The 24,124-nt window shown below is 36.9% G+C and overlaps 1 protein-coding gene across 2 annotated transcripts; it reads left to right on the top strand.

The window, feature by feature from the left end:
• The first annotated feature begins 294 nt into the window (after window positions 1–294).
• Window positions 295–20,495, top strand: LOC139731561 (uncharacterized). 2 transcript variants are annotated; one of them, XM_071642451.1, is made up of 6 exons: window positions 295–513; window positions 10,006–10,086; window positions 13,603–13,789; window positions 16,099–16,263; window positions 18,318–18,529; window positions 19,817–20,495. In XM_071642451.1, the coding sequence occupies exons 2-6, from the start codon at window positions 10,036–10,038 to the stop codon at window positions 20,042–20,044; spliced, it is 843 nt and encodes a 280-aa protein (XP_071498552.1). In that variant the 5' UTR covers window positions 295–513; window positions 10,006–10,035; the 3' UTR covers window positions 20,045–20,495. The 2 variants fall into 2 exon arrangements, with proteins under 2 accessions (XP_071498552.1, XP_071498551.1); XM_071642450.1 differs by lacking the exon at window positions 295–513 and adding an exon at window positions 654–911.
• The last annotated feature ends 3,629 nt before the right edge of the window (window positions 20,496–24,124 follow it).

The following is a 24,124-nucleotide window of genomic DNA, read 5'->3' as shown; positions in this document are numbered from 1 at the left end:
TGGGAATTTCCGGTTTGGGCGGCCATTTTGGCGGCCATCTTGAATATCTCAAAACCCTCAAGGATGCACGAGTTGCATCATGCAGATTCGGATTCAGCACCCCCGAAATAGGGTAAAACCATCAAAAAACAGTGGGTGGACGGTAAAACAAGGTTCCGCCTTTGGCACCCAGACTAGATAACGATGGCCCACCGAGTTCGGTGAGATGGGACCCATCTCGAATGTGTTCATGTGATTTTTGCTTGTTGTCGGCGCATCACGTCTGCGTCGGCTGTTGGATTAATAACCTTCAACCGTGAAGCTCATGCTTCAACTACAGTAACTGTTTTGTACATATTGTCATGTCGTGCTGCAGTTCGCCAGATTGTCCCTGAATGCCACACGGGTCGTTGATGGTCATACTCATAGTCAAAAGTTTGACATGTTGTTAGGGAAGCTGCCAGCCTTCCTGTGGGATCGAAGTAATGGACGAACACGTGGTCATTCCATGAAACTGGGAAAACGGTTTGCAAGGTTAGATGTCAGAAAGTATTTCTTTGCTAACAGAGTTGTTGGTATGTGGAACTCTCTCCCAGAAGAAGTGGTCTCTGCTTGTTCCATAAATGCCTTTAAGAATAGACTAGACAAGCACTGGAAAGGTGTTGTGTTTGATTATGACTGATTATAGTCATTACATGTATGTGTATTGGTACATAATACATGCTCTTGGTCTCCAGTAGCTGTCAACTCCTGCCATAGGCCATTTTTGGTAATAACACAAATACGCAATAGAAGTTGAGCTGTTAATTGTATTAGAAGGGTAACAGCGCTGGACAATTGCTTGATTGGAAAGAGAGCATCAAGAGATAACTCTACCTGATCGATGAACAGGCTCTGTCCTACACCATCGTTCCGGAAAAGTAAAAGTAAAAGTAAGTAAAGTAAGTAAGAAGCCAAAATTGGCCACTACACAGGCTACCGAGCCAAGACGGATGGAGCTTAGAGTTGTAACCTACCCTTCAAATTGGCTTTGCTTAATTAGATAATCAATCGCTATCAGTTTCAGTGTCAATATCTCAGGAAAACATACAATAAGGGAAAAAAGATTTATTCAGATTTTAAAGTAAAAATACACATCAAATGTGAAATATTAATCACATAGCTACACGTACAAATCTATCTTTATGACGATCAACGCAACGGTCAACTTGTAGTAGTGTTCAGTTGGTAACAAAATTTTGCAAAGTGTGATGAATATGTTGGGTCCACATGAAAAAAAATAAGGCTTTTTAAGTCATAAGCCCTAATATAAAATCGGTTGAAGTGAAATATGGTATACACGTCTGACGAATAAATATCTAGACCAAACTGTTCATAAAAGATAAAAAAGAGGCCAACAGTAGATAGGCCTATACTGCATTAAATGACAAGCGAACACATTGAAGGAAATCGAAGTTTTAATTCAAATGCCGATGAGTGCAGTTTTCTTTTACGTGTCAGGGTGGCATAAAACACATAATTTAAAACATTGATTGTAGGTTGCGGAAAGTGAGAAATTTTATCGGACACGTTATACCGTGACACTCGAGAAGAAATTATACGAACCTCACGGGCCAATGGAACCATGCTGCGAGACAGACCAACCGTAGACAAACGGAGTTTCCAACATTCAGTTAAAACACACACACGCACACACGCACATACACACACACACACACACACACACACACACACACCAAAATAAAGGCTTGTAGAGTAAAGGCCTATATATAGAGTAGACCTGCGATCCTGACCAGGGACCCCGCCAGAATGCAAGACTTCACTTGGTAACATGATAAAAGAAAGAACAAGAAGACTATAAACATGCTAATCACTTTGTGTGCCACAATAATGCTTAGATGATTGCTTTAGATTTCGTTGAAAGAAAATATGTAATTCAAGTTCATTTGGAAGCTCATTTCATTATTTGATTCAGTGAGCATTTTTTTTTCGTAAAAATTGCTTTAGTACGTGGAAGGTGCACATGGTAAGCATGACTAACGAGTTGATTAATATGAATTGTGTTGCTAGTATTTCTTGAAAATATTTGTATAAAAAGTCCGGTACTTGGCCAGTGAAACATTAAATTGCCATAAAGCAAGTCTGTTATTTTCAAGATTTTATGCCTTATAAAAACTTCGCAGGTGTGAGGTGAATGTCCAGTATGATTATAATTCTAACGTTTAGCTATTATTTGCAGAAGAAAAACTGAAACAATGTATGGGAAATTCCCGAAGTAAACACCCAGACAAGAATCCCGTATAGTTGGGCCCTTATACTAGGTGTTCCAAAAAACATTTCCCACTTTTGATCATTAATAGTTCAAAAACTATTCATCCAATAAAAATGTAATTGATATGAGTAATAGCTGGTGTACAATTAGTGTACAATTTGGTTGAAGGTAATTTGCACGTGAAAGCATAAATCAATTTCATTAAATCTAAGATTGATTTTGAAGTAAGGTTTCAGATTTTGGTCAGATTTTAACACTCTGTACAAAAACTGAACTTCGCACAGGAACCAATGATGTGTATGTGAGTGTGTGCTGACAATCGCCCTGAACAATGGACATGCCTGAACCACCTGTTGACTCGGAGTCAGTCTCGCGCTCCCTGGCACATGAATGCTTAATCAGTAATTCATGTGGATTGCCCTGGGCACTGCTAGTCTGAATTCATGCGCGATAAAGAGCTTGCAAACACCACATTTCATTCCAGCTGGCAATCATTTTCAAATTTTGCTTCGCATATCACTAAATTTGGGATATAAATAAGTATAAATGATCTAAAGTTCCTCATTTTGATACAACTGTCTATTAATTAAATAGTCTGACAAAATTTTTCGCTTTTTCGATAAAAAGAGATCATCTTTGGTAAAGAGTTCAGCAGCATTTATCATTGGGGCGATTTTTTTCACAGTAGATTTATTTAAGGGTCCATATACACAAGTTATTATACACTCTAATTGATTTTCTTTGCTTCCTGTCACCACGTTTACGATAGAACAGAAGGTATTCATTGTAATTCTGTTTTTCAGAAGTAGGGAGAGCACTGTCGCGACTCAACGACAGAATCGGCAAGCGTTTGACTTTACACAGATACTGCCAGAGGCTGAATAAAGACTACTTGTGATAGTGGAATTTCTCATGAATTAATAATGAAGCATTCAAACCCTGGCCATTGTTCAGGACCATTGTCAGGGTGTTAACCACACACTCCCATACACACCCATTGACCCCTGTGCAAAGTGAAATTTTGTACAGAGGGTTGAAAATAGAGCAAAGTCTGGAACCTAACTGTGAAATCAATCGTGGATTTCATGAAACGTATTTATGTTTTCATATTTAAACTACCTTCAACCATACACTGTTCAGCTATCATTCATATCAATGACAGTGTTATCTGATATATAATTTTTGAATTATTAAGAATCAAAAGTGGGAAATGTTTTTTGAAACACCTAGTATATAAGGGTGTGGAATGTACAATGTATATGCCCTGAATACTAGCTATAGGAAAGTATCATTTTATCAAGAATTCCTGTCCTGGATTTTATTAAATATTATTTTAGTTTATATGGGACTTTCTGAGATAAATCACTATCAATGAAGGCCTTACACACTATGTGGACTTACTGTAGATGGATACTATTTATCTTGACAGACATATTAGGAAGCATAACGAATTACTAAAAAAACCCCAACAAAACCTGCAGTTAGTTTTCCAATATCATCATAGAGATAACGTGTTTGCAAAGATCCGAGACTGGACAAAATCACACCTTCTTCCCAGTCATTATTTACTATTATCTCTGCATTCAGTTATCTCCGTTATTTACTGAAATATGCTGTATATTTTATTTTATTCTATGTTTCTGTGTATGTATATTGCTCAATGCAATATTGCTTATAAAATGTGTATCGATATGTGTACTGTTATATCATCGCTTTATATCACTGCACGTGTTATTCATTGTCTTTGTGCTTTTGAAATTTGTAGTCAATTCAATGGATTAAATCAAATCAAAATTTTAAAAAAGTCAAAAAACTCCAGGAATTGTGATTTCGATGAGACAGAAAAACAGATTTGTATAATCTGCAAAGTAAACAAGGGAAGGCATATTGTATAAAGTGAGTTTTTGATATATCGTTGCTGTACAGTATAATAAGAGTGAACCCAACAGGGAACCTGTTAGTGTTAGGACACCGCAAAATATCAGTTTAGAAACTTGGAGGTCGTGGCTATGAATATAACGACGAAACATATTTGTCATATAATCATATAATTCTTTAATGATTTATCTTGTAAAGTAAAGCATGGATTGATCTATCGTGTCAAACCATGTTGCAAAATCAAGAAAAAATTCCATGCCATATCAATTATGAAAAACATGTCATGAGCTATCTTGTCAGTGAACGTAAGGCGTGAGTTGTATTGTTGTTTTTCTTTCCAAGTCCAAACTGGGAATCTTGCATTTAAAAGGTATTGTATTATATACAAGGGTTGCTTTTTTAAACAAACCGTTCGAAGAATTTTAGAAAGGAAATTAAAAGAAAAATGGGATGATAGTATGTACTCATGGGATCTGTTGCCCTTTATATATGTAAATAGGAAAGACTGTCCCATAATAGACAAGACAAACTTAGGAAAAAAAGTGAGTGGCGAAATTCAGTTTCAGTTTCAGTTCAGTTCAATTCAGTTTATTTTTTTTCCTTCAAGCAAGAAGTGAATACAGAGTATGATATGATATAAATCATGCTTAAAACAATCACATGGTTTGATTAATTTCAATCAAGGGAAAAAAAACGAAAAGTGAATCGCATAGAATATAATAAGATATATCATATCTGAGAACACCTATAGGCATGTTTTGAGGGATGACAATAAAGTAGGTATTACGGAAAAAGAGTGGTCCACTAAAAAGCTTAGCTTGTACGATGGATAACTCAAAAAGTGATAAATAAGTATACATCATCATTGCTCAAACCGTAATTATTTTAAAGTGCAGAAAATACAGTTTCAGGCAAATCTAGCAATGTTCAAGTTGCAAGCACTATTCGATGAGCGGTGCTATACCCAACAGAAGAATGCTGAAAAAAAAAACACCTCACAATAGTGGGTATAGACATAAGCACATGTGTGTGCATTGTCCAAATTCGTAAAAAAGGAGAGCAAAAACAAACAAACAAACAAACAAACAAACAAACAAACCCAAAACAAAACAACAGATGAATGCATTGACAAAGGACGCGACATTGTACAATGAAGACAACACACTATCACGTGGATAATGTTTTAATAAGAAAATTTGCAATTCCGTCATATATTTAATCCGAATATTTCATTCGACTACTAACAATATTATCTTTTCATCTTCGACAATCGGAATACAAAATAATGATAATGATAATTTTGATAAAATATGTTCATTTCGCCTAATGAGTGAAATTCTCGCTGCATGGGTACATCATAGATTTCATCGGCAAGACATGGCCAAATCTCTAAAAAACGTATTTGAAAGCATCCGTCTTATTTTGCGGGGTTGGCAATTTTAAGGCAATTCATTATCATTTTAATGTATGGATAAGGACGTTGTTATTGGTATTATACATTTTTTTAAGCGCTTGATAAATCACCTTCCACTCTACCCATGGCAACAATAATTTACATTAACTATTTGTCAAATTAATTTGAGAAATACATTATTTCACTTAGCTAAACGCAATGAAGATGATAATGCATGCCACGGTTCTGAATATGACATTTTCAGGGAGGTGAGACCTCCCTGATAATTATGGAATCTTACCTTTGATAAAGTCTAGCGGTAGGTACCTTGCGGTATTTACAAAAGAGTGTTTTTCTTATCAATCAAAGAGACTTAGGAAGTAAATTCATAACCTGTTTGTCGGGGTACTTTTTATGGTTTGATCAGGCTGTCTCTTTTTTTTTAACGAGACCAAATGGTGTTGAACTGAATTGTCAGAATGCTTCTATAGAAATCCAAAAATATGCTTATATCGTTTTGATCGTAGACAATGGACCAAGCAAAGTATATCAATATTTCCCCTCTAGTCTATTAATGTTTGTCTCTGATATGATACGAAAACTGTATAGAATCAATCGACAGATTATTTGTGACAGTTTGAAGATTTGGAAGAAGTGCATATTCACAAAGGGAAATGATCAGTAATCATCAGAAACTACCACAAGGCCCTGTTTTACGAAGAGTTATAATTGATTATATATTGATTTCTATGGTAAGTCTACGGCAGCCTTCATGTGTGAAAAGGAAATTTATAATCGATTATATCTTACGATAAAACCTGGCCCAGGTAAGATAGCGGAAAAAAGGTTGTTAGCACGTATGTTATGAATTAGAGTATAGATAAAATATCGGTTAATCTATAGTAGATTTCCTGAGGAGAGGAATAACAGACTTGGACAACACTTAATGTTTTTAACAAACTGTTATCATTGTATATAGTTAAAAGATTCAAATTGAAATGAACATTATATAGTGTGAATATTTTGTTGAAGGGATTATTTCTGTATACAGACCATGAAATAACTGGGCACACTCAAGAAAATTCGAACTATAGGTGGTCTGTTGATTTCCTAAATTATGATTCCTTTGTTTAGGGATTTTTCTCTATAAAAAGACATTGAATAAAATTAAGTTTCTGTAGTGATACTAAATTTGATAGCCGACAGTCTAATTTTTTTTTTTTTGAGATATGAAAACCTAACCCACCTCCTTTCTTCCAGCAGTGTCCAGAGTCTGCTGTTGGTAATCAGTTTAAAGCGGTATATTTGAAATCCTGGGGCCCGTTGCATAAAAGTTACTATTATGGTAACTTTGTCATCCAGTGGTAACTACCATGGCAACAATACTCAATAGCCAATCAAAATAAAGAATTCCATGTAAGTTACCATTGGATGGCAAAGTTACCATGATAGTAACTTTTATGCAACGGGCCCGAGAGGAAGCTAAGTGACGTATGTGTGTTCTGTATTAGCCACGGTATACATTGGGGCCAATGGCACCACGCGTGAACACCATCAGTAAATAAAATAAATTGATCAAGATTTTTATCTAAACTCCTTATCTTGAAGTGAGAGATAAAGAATTGATTAGGGTTAGAATGAGATATTGAAATGAGATCTCTTTCTAGATAGTAAAAAGTAAATATGGTGTGACATTGTAGCGTTCAAACGTGGAAGATAAATTATGCTCGGTCATGGGGAAGGTGCATTCCGCATACTTCAGTACTGACTGACTAATGGCGTCGCTTTGTTTTGTTTTGTCGGGTTTTTTTTTTTTTTTTGGGGGGGGGGAGGTGTTTTGTGTGCAAGTGAGCGTATATCCCATTAATCTGGAGAGCAGTATATCATAAAATACACGACACATTATTTTTAGATACTATACAGTATACTTTTGGCCACGATCAGGGTATTATGAATCGACACAAGTCAACGCATAGTATTCGCGCTGTAGGGAGGTGGACACGGATGTCTGTATCTGTAGAGTGCAAAGTCATCAGGTAGCTGTCAACGTTTGGATGAACGGTAATGCTTAGGCCGCAGTCATATACAATGTACACAGCTTTTTTATTCAGACAGTGTATAAATAGAATACAGTATTGTGGCGGAGTTTATAATAGTGAGTTCTTTGTAAAGCTTATGGAATGTGTCTGTGTTCGCCTGAGCATGAAGGAGGTGCAACAATTATTATTTAAACAGCTGTCAGTTTTCTATGGATACACACGTTTAATGGACAAGATTTGTTATACAATGTTTTAAAAACGGAATACAGAAATTAACTGAGCTGAACTGAACGGAAGTCCATCGGTGTATTGAAATGTGCCTTTGATGATCGGGGTTTGAAAGCCGCATAATTTCTGAGCAACCATACGAATAGATACGTTAGTCCATGCATGGACCTCCTACACATGGACGTTCATCGCTCGTTAATTAATTCATGCACCTGTTTCTGTCAAAAGTAGCACAAAAGCATTTTAAGCATGCTTTCCTGCTTTGGTCTTATCATCACCGCCGACAGCCAACCTGGATATAATCAAGACGACGCTCTGAAAACTCTAAAAAGTACGTGCGCAGAAGGTAGTTTTTCTCTTGAATCAAGAAAAATGCACGTGCAGTTGTAGGGTAAATTGGGAAATTGTCGCTCAAGTACTTTCATTGGCGAAATGCGCGTACTTTACAAGAGAAAGCAATTATTTTGGCAGGTTGCATGTGATTAATTTTTGTAATCTAATTTCCACATTTTTCGCACATCGTTCCAGAGTAATCATGGACAGTAACCGTAGATGACATGTATGTCCCATCATTATTAAGCCATGTTACATGTTTGTCCACAAGTGTCCACTCGGGTAATTTTCAATTTCGTGACAGGAAAACTGTCATGTTTTCAGGTTTGCTGCTCCCTTTCATCGACGTTTATTCGAAGGCAGTTGAGTCTGAAAAGGCACCTCAGCAAAATAAGACTGCAATGAGGGAAATTGTTCTTTCATAGGGACGATGCACGATTGCTCAATCGTCATTATCCAAGCACCTGAAAGTACTCATTAAGATGCACATAATCAGGTGGCGGCGGTGATGATGGGATCAATGAAAGACATTCGTTATTAGTCCATGTGTGTAGTAGGTTTGTCGGGCATAGATATGCTTATCAAGCTATGATAGCATTTCCAAATGAGTGGCTTAGTCATAATAAATGAATTTTTAACCAATTTGGTCTCGTTGTTATATACCTGTATTTCTGAATTGAGACTAACCGCTATACAAAGAAAAGCACTGTCTTCTGTATGTTCACAGGTGTTCTGTTGAAAACGCGGTGCGCTTAGTCTTTAGTGAAGGCAACGAAGGGAATATCCAAAGGTTATGATGTCCACAGCGCTTAGTCTTTATTCACGACGGCGAAGGGAATATCCAAAGCTTATAATACAGTGTATTTCCCCTTATCTAAAAACAACAGCAAAATAAAAAGCAATTCCTCGTAAATTTTACCGTATTTTTCAATTATTTATCAATTTCCGGTGAAAACGCTACGGTTAAAACGCTAATACCACGCCAATGTTGCTTTATTTCCATCCAACAATGAAAGATAATGCAAAAACAATGTACCGGTACACTACAATACATTATAATGAATAATATTGTAAATGAACAGATTGATTTTTGTTTAAGACTGATGTATTTTTTGTTGAGAGGGTAGTATAAAAACCGTATAGATAATCCCTTTTATTAGGAACTTTAAATATGATAATGGTACATTGTTCTAGATAAAGACTAAGCGCACCGCGTGACAGCTGTGGACATCATAACCCTTTGGATATTCCCTTCGCTGCCTTGAATAAAGACTAAGCGCACCGCGTTTACAACAGAACACCTGTGGACATACAGAAGACAGTGCTCTTCTTTGTATAGCAGTTAGTTTCGATTCAGAAGTATAGTGATATAAAAACGAGACCAAATTGGTTGAAAATTGATTTATTATGACTAAGCTACTCATTTGGAAATGCTATCATAGCTTGATAAGCATATGTATGTCCGACAAACAAAATGACACCAAAAAGGTTTTGCCACCTCAGGTGGTACCAACAACCCATTTTTCGGGTCTTGGCCCATGGACTACGTTCGATGATAATGATATTGTTGACGATAGAGAAGAACAAACAATAACAACAACAACAACACCCATGAGATACATGTTCCATTAGACGAAAATGTGCACATTGTGACAAAGTAAATACACTTACGTGTACATAAATAGAAATGACCATTTTGTAATGTCACTGATAACAAAAGGACGAAATACATCAATGAGAGTGAAAAAGCTAGCGAGAGAACAATTAACACTCTAGTAGGTCCATTTTGAGATCGTATTCAAGCATTTCTTCTTCTTGATTTTGTTTGCAGGTATATAGAAAAGTCTCAAGTCACAAATATGTCTTTACTTTTCATGGCTCAGAATTCCCAGGTTTGTGGCGGAAAGTGATCGATGACATCCCTTTCCTCGAGTGAGGTTCAACTGATCGAACACACCGGAATGGTAAGGAGCTATTTGGGAAATTTTCAAAAGATCAGGGGCCCGTTGCATAAAACTTACTGTTGAATTTCAATGGTAACTACCGTCAAAATTAGGCGTCACAGCCAATCAGCATCAAGGATTACAAAATTTACCGCTAATTTGAAGACTTACCGCTAGAAAGGAGCGGTAAGTCCAGCGGTAAGGGTTTTATGCAACAGGGCCCAGCTTGCGTATAGTTCAGAAACTACCGGTGTATAGAACGCTATTGTGCCATACAATGAACCCATACAATGAACCCGTGCAACCGAATTATTGCGATGGTACATGTTTTGTATATATAGTATATAATTCTTTATCGACACACGTTTAAATGGTGATCAAAATAATTAGTGATTATCGACACGTGTTTCTTTCTTCTTTTTTTTTGAATATGGTGATGAAAATATTTGGTGGTAAAGGAATCTGCGACATTCTGTTTCATTCAAGCTGCGTAGGTTAAGATGTGAATGTTTTCTTAAATCTCCTTCACTTAGAAGCCTCAACGCATTATAGAACACAGAAATTCCCTTGATACTGAAAGTTATGGGATCTTATAAGCTTAATATTGTGTATTCGAAGTTGATAATTGCTCTGAATCAGTCGAGTCATATTAGATTAGGTCATGATGGTATACTTCGCGTCAAAAGTCTCTCATTCTCTTGTACACAAATCTTCAAACAAAGTACCTTGCTTTGATATTTGCATTCAAAAAAATAAAGAGAAACTCTAACGTATTATGGCGTATTTTAGCGCAGGTAAAATATCGATAAAACAACAAATATAAATTTGATACAGTAATCATGGTGTATGTATGAACCACTGGGAAAGCATTTAGAAGATGACTTCACCTCATTTTATATGCATGAACGCAGTATGGTTGTGATAGATGTTTACGTTTCAAGGCAGCAAGCTGAGATTGAAATTAAATACTTTCTTACTCTCAGAAGTCTGGGTGTTTACTTTGATAGAATCACAACTATACAACTTCAACAATGAAAATGAGCGCTTTAAAGGAGACCTCCGGAAGATTTTGAGACTTTTGTATTAGAAAATCGATAAATCAGCGGTTTTCGTAACATATTCAAGTTGTATGCATACCTTTAAAACAAAGGTTGTTCGTGACAACCTGAAAGCTTGTACTGAGGCTTGTCCGACATAGCTACAAGTAATGCATGCAAACGGGATTTAAGCAACTGAATTTTATTTATGAGGAACAGGTTAATGGAATAGCTTTTATCTATGCTCCCGGAAATGAAACATCCATAAATCTGAAAACATTACGAAAAACAGTCTATTGGTCACACTGGGTACAGAGTTAAAGAATATAAAGTAATTAAGTTAAGGAATAAAAATATTTTCAAAATTCATAACAAATCCCAGTGAACAAGGATGATGACATAGCTTCATCACCCTCACATAACAATGCATGATTAGGTGCTCGTGGAGGCAGAACAAACAAGACAGCATGCATACATTTTTTTACACAGGTGAATTTGTTAAGCAAACGTTATTGATAACATTGATACATTACTGGAATAATGTGAGCCTCCTATATCATCATCTTTGTTGAGTGTACTAGGTCGTTGTTGGTTTTTTTTCAGAGTATTGGTTTGTCTTCGCGAGGACCACAATAGATTTGAGAAAGCTATACATGGCACTATCAGTTTGTGTACTACAATGTAAAATTCCATAAATTGTATGGAATGTCCCTTTAAAGGTTGTTGAATCAAAGGTACAGTTTCGGTTGAGATGGGCCATCAGATTTCTTCAGGCTTCAGTAACTGGAAACCTCCTAGGAAATATGAAAGTGCACACAATTCTGAAAGGAATTCGAAGTTTGTTTGTTGAAAATCGGTCTTGCAATGGCTGAAATATCCAAAACAAAGTGATCCTAAATAAAAGGTCGGAACCTATAAGATCGCTTTGTTTTACTTTGTTTTTGGATAGCTCAGCCATTTCAAAACCGATTTTCATGAAATAAAATTTGAATGTCTCGTAAAATTGTATATGCTCTTTCATATTTCATAAAATCATTTTTAACTATCTTGCAAAAAGTTCAAAGCTAAATCATCACCACCTTAAAGATCATGTTTTTTGGGAGCAGAGATTTACAAAATGTTCAAGATATCATATCTGATGCATATGTGTAGGTCAGTTGCACCACAAAACATTCTACCATGTGAAATTTTTGCAATGAAGCCTAAGATATAAGGAGATATCACTGTTTTTCTCATCAAACCATTTAACCAATGCTATAGTGTCATTTTAACTACATATACAAGTGCGATGCGGTCCAATGCGGCTTTGTATCATTCGTTGCTATATAGTATCGACAATTCAACATAAAAACTTGCCCCTAATTTGAACCCTGATTTGGGAATATACACGTGTTTATTTCGGCTGCAAAATCATCAGTGGATTAAAATCGCTCAGTGTATAACTGATTGACACTTACCAACACAATGCTAAAGTTGATATTCGGTCTTGAATAGGCATACTTATGAGTTGTTTTTTTTTTTAAACCAATTTTGTAAAGTTTAATGGTCTTACTCAGTTCAATCGAATATTTCTAAAAAAAGAAAGAAATTTAGTAATGCCAAGGGGCTGGATTCTGCATCAAGATCAAACCAGTGTTTGATCGGTTAACACCACTATTTATCCAAATGATAGCCAAACTTGTTCCACTCACTCCTTTTCATCTACTATAGCTATATCCGTTACATAAGAATACTAAACGAATAAGCATGTAACGAGAGTTATCGCTGCCTTAAATCATGAAGCTACTGTATATGGCGTAGCTCCACATCATACTTAAAGGAAACCATAACCGAAATTTCAATACGAATTGAGTTAAAGCAGCAATATTATATACAACACACCATCTGCAAAATTTTTGGGAGAATCGAACAGTCGATGTAAAAGTTATTAAATATTAAAGTTTCGGTGCCGTCAACGCTTGGTAAGAAAACTGCTACCGTTTGTACAGTTTGTTAACGTCATTTATTTACAACAATGTAAAGAATATAATCGGACTCGGGGAGAATTTCACAAAACGTCTTTCTGCCTGAAAAGTATAGGGGCCTACACATTCCATCGACTTGTATATGTTACTGACATAAGTGTGTTAAAGGTAAAACCATTACCCCTGCTTTCTCAAAAAGGAAAGTCAAGAGCTGTTTCATTATGCTGTAGAAATATAAGACTAGATGTTGAATTTACCTTTTATTTTCTTTATATTTTTGTCCATACGTGATGTCATGGACTTCAGTAGTCTTCTTATCCAGCGATGACGGCACCATTTTTTTTTTTAAATTCGTAACTTTTCGATCGATTGTCCGATTTTCCTGAAAACTTCGCTCATGTGCTTTCATATTGCTACATTCAGTCAATCCACATATACATTTTGTTTTAGGTTTCCTATATATAGTGCCTTTACATTTAATCAGAAGTGCAAGTAAGTGTAAAATGCCATTAATACCATTCCCTGTCGTTTTACAGGCGTCAGGAACTACGTACCTCTTCGACCCCGCCTCTCAAGCGGTTGTCAATTCCTTCCCGGCGATTCACAAAAGCCACACCCAACTGCTGCAGGTGATCAACGAAACGAGCAGTGGTGTGGCCTCGTCGACAGAGCATGGGCGAACTGCGATTCGGAATGGACTCACCTACGACCAGTTCATGGCCGGTGAGACTGACACAATGGCTCTTGTCGTGGACCTATCAATTGGGTGAAGCTGGAGTATCGTACATCTGAAAGTTTTGTGAATAAACACAAATGAAATCATAAATCATTGAAAAATAGCAAATTGGGATGGACGACGATTAACAACGTCAACAAGTGGTCAAGTGTTCTGAATATCATGGGAATTGTTTGTCATACCAGGGGGTGTTTCATAAAGCTGTTCGTAAAGTTACGAACAACTTACGAGCGACTGGTGATCAGTTTTGATGTACTATACTTATCAGAATATCCATAATTCAGCACAAGAACTGATCACCAGTCGCTCGTAAGTCGTTCGTAACTTTACGAACAGCTTTATGAAACACCCCCAGGTACTAAACTTTGAATTGCAGTTTTAATAATCGCATGACAATCTGAGAAATATCAATCTGAATTTGAATCTTAAGCGTACCTACACATCCGTATATATATATATATATATATATATATATATAGATACATATACAAATATACAAATAAGATTACATGAATATGTATAAATCTATTTATTTTCATTCATATAAAACATGAAATGTAAAAATATACACTCGGGGGTTCTGTCAGACGTTGTACATTGTATAGGAGCGTTTTAAAAGGAAATTCGTGAATTTGATCTCGGGCAGAAAACTAGAGACGATGAAGAGCTTAAAGCCAAAATTTAATTCTGTTGTTTGCGTGATTACACGAGTAGATATGCCCTTATTCCAAACATTCTGTGTAAAATTGTTCAATAACATTGTTTTTTTTTTTTCAGTGCAAGTTGAAAGTTGCGTCTTGAAATGTCTTCCGTCTCCTAGATGTTGCTGAAGTCAAATTGATGTTATTATGACCAATGATGGAGCACGGTTGAATCATGTTTGCCTGTGCTAATGTCATTGGAAAGTAGTGACAAGAATCGACCAAGACTATAAGTGGTGCTGTGCCTTCTGGAATTTGAATTTGAATTTATTTTCGACTTTCTCAATGAAAAATGCATGAAATATGACAAAATATGATTAAACCCGAGCTGGACATTATGTATAATCATATTTTGTTATATTTCATACATATTATATGTATGAAATATACCAAATATTATACAATAGAAAATTACTTACATTGAACATGGCGGGCGATGTGTCAGAGTTTCGAGCAGAGTAAAAATGTTGTTATAGAGACACACAATGGAACTAGCTATTTCAAGGCAAGCTAACATCGAACTATTTTGTTTGCAGTCTGTGCATCAGCTCTGCTACTATACTTAACTCACTAACAAGGGACAGACTTCGTCGTAAAAATCAAAATCATAATCATCACACTCCCTTTGCAGGGAGATGATGCAATTTCGGATGAGATGGGGCTTCAGGTTTCCAACATATTATTTTGATGATGATTTTTCTTGTTAAAGATAATGACACACCTCTCATGAGATATAAAAGAGCGTGTAATCTTTAAAGGATTTCAAAGTTTATTTGAAGAAAATTGGTTTTAAAATGGCTTAGATATCCAGAACAAAGCGATCCTAATAAAAGATGAGACCCACCTTTGATTAGGATCGCTTTGTTTTACTTTGTTTTTTGATAACTCGGTCATTTCAAAACCGATTTTCATCAAATAAACTTTGAATTCCGTTTAGAATTGTATGCTCTTTCATATTAATACATAGGATATTTTTTGAAGTATCTCGCAAGAGTTAAAAGCTAAATCATCAGCTCAACCAATACTACACTGCAAAAACATTGGTGTTAGATTTAACACCTTGGGTATTAAATCTAACACCAATTAAGTGTCAATAGAGGACCACACCCACAGGTGTAGAAAGTATGTTGCGATGGTGTTGAAAAGTGTTCACCTGTCACTTCGTGGTGTTAATTTGACACCGTACCTGGTGATATTTTTGACACTGCGCTGGTGTTGATTCAGACACCGCATGGTGCTGATTTGACATTGCTGGTGTTAATTTCAGTGTTAGGCCTATAACACCCGTCCTGCTTCAATAGGAGACCACACCAACTGGTGTTACTGTGGTGTAAAATATATTTACACTTTTTTTTTAAATCAAGTACTTTATCGGAAAATTCTTGATCGTCTTGTTGAAGTTCAAAATCAACAAGAAGAAAAGTAACTAAGAAACTATTCAAAACACAATTTTATATTTTTAAATGACACCCTGAGGTGTTAATCTAACACCATAAATGAGCACCGGGAATTTAACAACAGCTCGGTGTTTCATTTCTAACACCGGACTTTTTGCAGTGTATACCATCCCTTTAATTCCCGTCTCGTTATACTAGGTCTTTTGTACAACGAGGAAACGATGCTCGTGAACTCGTACTTGTACTTCGACTACGTGGTCTTCGCGCCGGAAGTCGGTTCCCCGCCTCGAGCCAACATCACGCAAGGGCGCGCTTTCCTCACCAACCATCGCCTGCTTCTCTTGTCTGCCGAATTGTACCAGGGTACGAATTTGTTTGGAATGAAACGTTTTTGTTGTTATTTTGATTTTATATGTATATAGGGCCTACTGGTGTCTTATTTTCATTTAAAGAAAACAAATTCATATCAATATGGAAGGACAAAACAACAACAACTAAGTGCATTATTGCCGCAATTTTGGAGATTCTGGCCAGACTGTCATCACTCGTCATGGACCGTTTTTACGTATTTTTTGGCCAGTCAGGCCAGCCCAATTCTGCTCCTGGCTTAGTCTGGTTTCCAGACCCTTTGCCAACTGTACTCTTTTTACCAAATGCGCCCTCCGCGGCAACGAAGTCGCTGCCCTCGACGAAGTCGCTGCCTTTGCCGAAGGTTCATCTTCAGGACCATCCAGCTAAACCTGCTACTTCTTTTGCCGTTAGAGGGCGTTAAATATTCTAGGAAGGAAATAAGTCAATGTCAGTACGAGTATATGGCCTGGAAGCCACACTATTTCTCGCTCAGCATAATTTTGATAAAGACAAAAGAGATAAATATAAAGAAAAAAAAAGACAAAGACAAATGACACAGAAGAATATTATAACATTGTCATCAGAATCAACTTAAATTGATATTTTCACGAAGCAGTGATAATAGTCACATCATGAATGCACATTTAGATCAGATGATGACGTCACTGTCTCACTTTTCTGGTCGACCTGCACGCAACTAAGTTGGAAATTCTCCGTTGCAAGTGACAAATCGCCCTACTTCGACGTAAATCATCACCGACTAATCAATTTTTATTTGTACTCCTGATTTAAAAAAAAAGAAAAAAATCATCGACATCCCATGAGCATCTTTTGATGGACTGTTGCGCTATAAAAGTATACATTATTATCATTATTATTATTATTATTATATACTCGGGCCTGATTCGAACCAACGATCTGGGCCCCATTTCGTTAAAAAAAAACTTGCTGTGATAACAACTCTGGCTGGAATGGCAATTGTCATGGTAACGACAAAAATCCAGCTTCCTGATTGGCTGTTGCAATGGGAAGATGCCATCCTAGCATCTTTGATGAAACGGGGCCCTGATCATCGGACAGGCGTCGTATATATCCACTGGACCACCGAGCTTCCGCTCGACAGAGTGCTGGTTCTTGTCCTTATAACATGCACGGGTACTGCGTATAATTCATTCAAATTCATGAATTCTTTTTCGTCGAGTTGTTTTTATTGCAACTGATTGAAAATTTACGTCAATGTAGGGCATTTTATTTTTTTTCAATTGCAATGAAAATAACTGCACGCAAGCAGGTAAGAATTCATTAATTTAGTTCAATGCTTCCCAGAACAATTATCATGAACAAACCAGTAGGAGAGGTTCGAGTGGACGAATTAAATCATCGCTTCGTCTGATAGAACATCGTGGGTGTGTCCGATGTCACTGTTTCGCGAAAGCAAGAGGAAACTAAAGTCGAATTTCACATGCTAATGTCATATTTTCATTTCAACCGTAATAGGTTCTAATGAAATACATTTACACATATCATTGCCATGACATTTTCCCCTTGACTTTGTGGTGCACGGTATTCTGTTTATAGTAAAGGCAATGTTAAACTGTTGATTATTCAAGTTCAGGTTCAATGACATTGATTATTTCCAGCAACATCATATATTTTTTAAGTATACAAGTAACATGAGATGAATTTCAGATTGCTGGAGTCATATCTCTAAAAGTGACAAAAAATGTGACGAGTTTGCCATGAACATAAATGAATATGGCATTCCATAATAATATGTAGTTTTGGAGTAAATAGAAATGCAAAACCGAGGTAAGGACAAAGACAGAGGTATCTCTTGAGGCGAACTCTCTTTAGTTGAACATCACTTTTAGGCAAACTCTATGGCATTTTGGTGTATCAATTATTTATGATTGATTAGGGCCTATTGGTTGTTGATTATCTCAGAAAGTTAAACACATACGAACATATAATAAAAGGGACATTTTTATTTCCTTGGAACTGCCCGATCTTGACCATAATCAACCTGAAATGTACCAGACTGACATGACCACTAATTAACCCTGCAGGACTGTCCTTGACCTCCCTGGCACACGGTGTGGACAAGAGACCGTCCGGCTACATGGTCAACGGCAAAGCCACGGACATCGTTCACTACTTGAGCATTCCACTGGACTGCATTAAGAGTGTGGAGCTGGACGTGTCTGTTGGCGTGGAGGCCCAGGCCGCTGTCCGCGGCGAACGACCATGCTGCCTTCTCGCTGCCCTCTCTTGCTGCGGGGTACGCTTTGATTTTTTATTCTTTTTTTGAACATTTCTTTGTTGTTTGTAGTCTGCAATAGGATAAAAACATTACACATCAATGAGGGCATTAGTAGGGATTACCTACACAAAGTACTTTTGGAACAGTCTAAACACACCCGTGGCAATGGCCAAGGGTGTTTGAACCACTTACTGTTTCGAGTCTAACTAGTACAGGTAATTATGCTATAATGTCCGAGCAAAATAATGTGTATTATTTGTATTATAAAAGTGATGAAACAGATCCTTGTCGTCAAAGAAATATGAGTTTTACAGGGATATTGTGCAGGAGGACATGATCGACAGCTACCAGAACCTGACACGAAAGACAATCATGGGTTTGAAGTGGGTGACGAACCATTGTCGACAAGCCAAATTCACAATAAAAAGCTGATGACGATGTAAACCAAATTTCTGATTTAAAGGGATAGTACAGTATTGGTGGAGATGAGAATTGGGCTTTTAACTTTTTGCGAGATACCAAGGAAACACTTATTATACAGTACAGAGCATACCATTTTAAGAGGAATTCAAAGTTTATTTGGTGAAAATCGGGTTTTGAATGACTGAAACATCCAAAAACAAAGTAAAACAAAGCAATCGTGATAAAGTGTGGGACCCACACTTTAGTAGAATTGCTCTTTTTTGATATCTCAGCCATTTCAAAACCAGTTTTCATCAAATAAATGTTGAATTCCTCATAGAATTACATGCTCTTTCAAATTTCATAAAAGGTTTCTGATTATCTCACCATAAAATGTTAGAAACCTGAAATTAGGTCTCAACCAAAACTGTACGATCCCTTTAAGCATATGGATTTCACTCCCGACTCGTCTTATATACCTGTATACAGGCCATCCCCAATAAGCATGAAGCTTCACAATGTGTGTTCTGAAACTCATTAAAACAGAGAGTATTATCTGTCCATATAATATCTCTCAGCTGTGGCAGTTCTTGGCAAGTACGCTTGAAGTTTTGCAGACGCTAAAAGTTGAGCTAGCTCCCTGACATTTTAAGCTAACCAGAGAGGTGGGGGAGATGGAGATTCCCCATCTCCCAGAACTATCTGTTCATTCAATGTTCCTTTGTATTCATTTTGATTTGATTTCTTCCAGCGCGTTGCTGTTAATTTCTTGAAGTAAATTAACCATCTTGGTCCACTTTCCCTAGATTGGCCAAAGTAACCGTTGTATTTTGCTTGTTTTTTATTTTTTATTTTATTTTTTTATTTTATTTTTTTTTAATCCTGTGAATTTTGAACATCCAGATGGAGGCATGCCTGAAACGCTGGATAGCTCAGCCGTCAGGTGTGGCCAGCGCCACAAACCTTCGCACCCTGAGCTTGGGCGTCACGCTCCCGCCGTGGGGTCATCGCTACATGGTGCAGTTGCACTTGAATGCGGGCGCTCCTCTGGCCCTCGTCAAGGACTACATCGTGGCCTTCAATCGTTTCTCGCCCACCATGGCTACCAAAGCGCAGAACCCAATCTTTTAGTCACCTCAGCCACCAAAGCCAACCAGGCTAGCATCAGCTTCACATGTGCTATTGGTTTAATTATAGGCTTCCAAGTTATGAACACAAGACCAACGAACATGCAATGTATATTAACAAGAGACCAACAATACTGATAAACGATGCATTCGTCTCAAAGTATTATACATGGATATTATATTTTTTTAAATCTTTTTTTTTTTGCATGCCGATATTCAAAAGTGCAACTGACCACTTTATTTTTCAAGTAAAGAACGTAAACAAGAGCATAAATAACAGCGTTTTATTCAACTTTCCATTATTTTGTGATTTGCGAGTTACAATTCTGATGAGCTGGTCTGTTGTATGCTTTGTTTGTTTGCTCGACTGAATCGGTGTTAAACGATGACTGTCTCAGTATTTTCCCGTCTGTTTGTCAGTATTAATGAAGTCTGCCATTATCCATTTCTATAGCCAGGGGGGGCAATGTTTGAAGCCGACCTCTTCGAAACGTAAGAGTCAATATCAAACAACAACAACAACAACAACAACAACAACCAACCAACCAACCAACCAACAACAACTACAACAACAACAACCAACAAAAAAAAGCAAAAAAAGATGTTACGGCACTCTTTGCAAACACACACAAATGCAGAAAAAAATAAGTAGAAAGAAATAAAAGCACCAACAAACGAGGCTGATAAAATTCTTTGATGCTCAAAGTAGTCGCACTTTCTGCAAACTTAGGATGACGTGCTCTTATACATTCTGAGCTGCTGTAAGCAATTTGTATAGGTTATTATTTTTCCTAGTGTATCGAGCGTTCTTTGTGATATAGGCCTACAATCTTAGCATGCTTTTCGCGTGTTGTCTCGTTGATTTGTTATAAATCAATCAATATCGCCTTGATTTGTGAAAATATGACTGGAAAACGTGACTTTATCACATAATTTCTAGAAATAATTTTCTTATCCACTGCAGTTCTAGCTATTGCTGCATGGAGTATCACTTTTCTTTCCCCCAGTTGGGGGTAAAAATCAGAAAATAGTGAAAATGTAATTAGTTTATAAGGTCTATTTGCGTACACACACGGTCATCAACATTCCTGAGGTGTGCGACGGAGTACCAGTCAATAGTAACTGTCGCAGATTGCATTTTACATGGAACTAGTTGAACTCAATGGATGTGCACACTGCCTGAAAAGAAAATTATGAAACCTTTGCCCAAATAGACCAAAATTTCAACTCCGGTCTTCTTAGATTTATTGCTAAGATAAAAATCAGTAACAAATTCAACTAATCACAGGTTTTGATAATTCTACAAAATTTGCACAATATTGTTGCTGATAAGAAAGAAAGTTTTTGATTCATGCCGAACAATAATGATACGACGAAAAGAAAACGCTGTGAAAGGATTCTTGATCATGTAAATAACTCTATTATGATAGATTTCATTATTCAATTTTTCGAGATTTTATCGTAGTTGATCATTTCGCATTCGTTCTTTCTTTTTTTTTGCGCTATTTCATATCCCCACTGACATCGACAACAGTTTGCAATTCGCAAATTTTGAAAAGATTAGATGCAGCACTGACGACAAACTTGTAGTGAAATTTGAATGCTTCGCCCGCTGTATATTCAAATTCTATTTCAATGCAGCGTGGTTGATTGATAATGGTATAGTATTCAATGATCATTTCAATGATGATTTTTGCATGCAATTGCTTTCGATGTTTTCACATGTGTTCTATGATTCAGTATTTCCTATTTATATCACCTTTCTAACTTCAGTACGTTTTGTAAGTTATGTGTTTTTTTCCCTCTCGGAAGTTAAACGTAAGTTGTACATAATCGTCAATATATTCTGATGATTCTTTTATCGTCGTACCGAAATTCTCTTTTGAAGATATTTTCTTCATGCAATTAGACCAGTGAATCATATAAACCAACAGTATGGATATTAGACAGTATACTATAGTATCATTGCAAGTCGTTTACATTATTTAACGCATACCTGTACTCTCCATGTACTACGTGGGTATATATTTTACACACACTTGGATTTGATGTGTTCGGAACGCATAAGTAGTACATGTGTATACAGCCTTACCACTGAATGCTGAATTAAAGAGCGTCCTCATGGATAATGTTTTTGTTTTTGTTTTTGTTTTTGTTTTTAGTCTTTTGTAACTTTTTTTTAAAACTTCTTTTTTCTTTTAAACGTCTATGCATGGTCATAACTGTTTCACCATGGGACGCAAGCAAATAGCAAGCGAATCGAAATAAATTACATCCTTGCGCTTTAATGTCATGACAACTCTGTGTATTTTGTTGGGTCGTGTAGTCGCGTGGAAACAAAGATATTCATTCTGTGTCAGAAAGTATGAAGAGAGGGAGAGAGGTTTCGCTCTGGATAGTTGAATAATGGTGAAGGTGGAGCTAATGATGAAATTTAACAATATTTAATTCCATTTTCTCTGTCACTCTTTTACACAGAGACACTAACACGATTATATCACTGTATGTATTGTAATTTGATCGTCTGCGTACCTGTTTACGCTGTTTCCAAGCCGCAATATCTGAGATGTATAGTATTTCATTTTGTTATTTCTTTCTTTTTAAGGCAATTTACTCAGTCTTGTTAGTTCAGCAATTGCATGTCAGTTATAATTGTTTATGAGGAGACTGCAAAGCACAAGCTCTAGGTGTTTTTTTTTAGCATAACCCTCTTTTTCCATTGAATTTTGCTTCGGTAATACAAGTCACATAAGAATTTAGTGTTTTTTAATTCACAGTCCCCCCACCCCTCCTTGATAACAATGCTGTATTGATTTTAAGTAATTATGTAAATTGAAATGTCCATTGTTGGGATTACATTCTTTATCCTGATATTAAATAAAATAAAATAAATTCAATTTACATTGTATTTATTTTCATACTTCTCATTTATGAATATTACAACAGAAATGATAATACAAGTTTTTTTTTTTTTTTACCTTGTAAACAATGTGCAAACACAAACAATATACATGGTAGTAAGACAGCAATTCAAATGATAACTGGTCAAAATCGAAATTGGGTTGAACAAAGAGAAGTATGACGGGACCTACATGAAAGCAAGCTTGTTTGGCTGTAAGCCCCGAGTAATCAGTGTTTGTGAAAAAGAAACGGGGAACGGATAGAAGATAAGACCAGGCGATTTAAGGGTACCAAATAAGAAAAGCGGGGTATACCTATATGATAAAAAAAGAAAAAAAAATATACTAAAATGTGAACCGTTATTGTGACCGAGCTATCATTCGTTTCCGGAGTATAGAACATGAAATGAAATACACAAGATCATTGAGAACAGCAAACATCAATAAAGCCGAAATTGCCGTTCTTTATTGATGTGAAGCAAAGATCCGAAATGGACGTGCAATGATAATCTACACCATCAAGATGAGGATTTTCCTCTCGACTCTTTGGTCTGTGGCCATCGTTTAGGTACATGTACAATTCGACCTTTCCTATCCGGACATGTCGGGACCGACTTCCATCCGTATAAGAGATTAGTCGGATATTGGAGACTCAATGTTGAATACATGCAGCTGCCTATCAATTAATGGTAACTACACGTACATGTATTAATTTTTCATGAACATGTCACGTCCTCGTCAGCTGGTCTACTAGACCAGGAGCTGGCTGCTGGTCAATTTACCCCATCAAGCCCATAAGGTTTGACCCCTCAAAGTTACTGGGGCCACCCCCCTCATTACAAAACTGGGCGTCAGCCTGATACCTGAGGGCGGGGTCGTCCCCCAGGGACCCCCCCCCCCCAAAATGGCCCCCGGCGGGTGTAATTTACCCCATGGAGCCCATGGACCAAACCTGGTCTAAAAGAATGGCCTAGGGGTGTACATAATAAAAATATAAAAACTGACAAAATATCTGGTCGGGAAAGGGGTTGCCAGACCGTCCCCCCCCCCCCCCCCTGGGCCCCCCGGCGGGTGTAATTTACCCCACGCAGCCCATGCACCAAACTTGGTCCAATGAAAGTACTATGGGTGTACATAATGAAAATATAAAAACTGACACGATATCTGGTTGGGAAAGGGGTTGC

Source organism: Diadema antillarum, unplaced genomic scaffold (genome assembly GCF_040938485.1).
Source record: "Diadema antillarum isolate AM-2024a unplaced genomic scaffold, OU_Dant_1.0 seq00000379_RagTag, whole genome shotgun sequence".
Classification (NCBI taxonomy): domain Eukaryota; kingdom Metazoa; phylum Echinodermata; class Echinoidea; order Diadematoida; family Diadematidae; genus Diadema; species Diadema antillarum.
The sequence above is the reverse complement of the archived record's forward strand: the minus strand, read 5'-3'. Positions and strand labels throughout refer to the sequence as shown.

Bases quoted from the DNA above. Each gene is read 5' to 3' on its own strand.
- LOC139731561 (XM_071642451.1), top strand. From the start codon at position 10,036: ATGACATCCCTTTCCTCGAGTGAGGTTCAACTGATCGAACACACCGGA. The intron at 10,087-13,602 runs GTAAGGAGCTAT...GTCGTTTTACAG, and splicing joins TGATCGAACACACCGGAATG to GCGTCAGGAACTACGTACCT. The intron at 18,530-19,816 runs GTACGCTTTGAT...TTGAACATCCAG, and splicing joins CTGCCCTCTCTTGCTGCGGG to ATGGAGGCATGCCTGAAACG.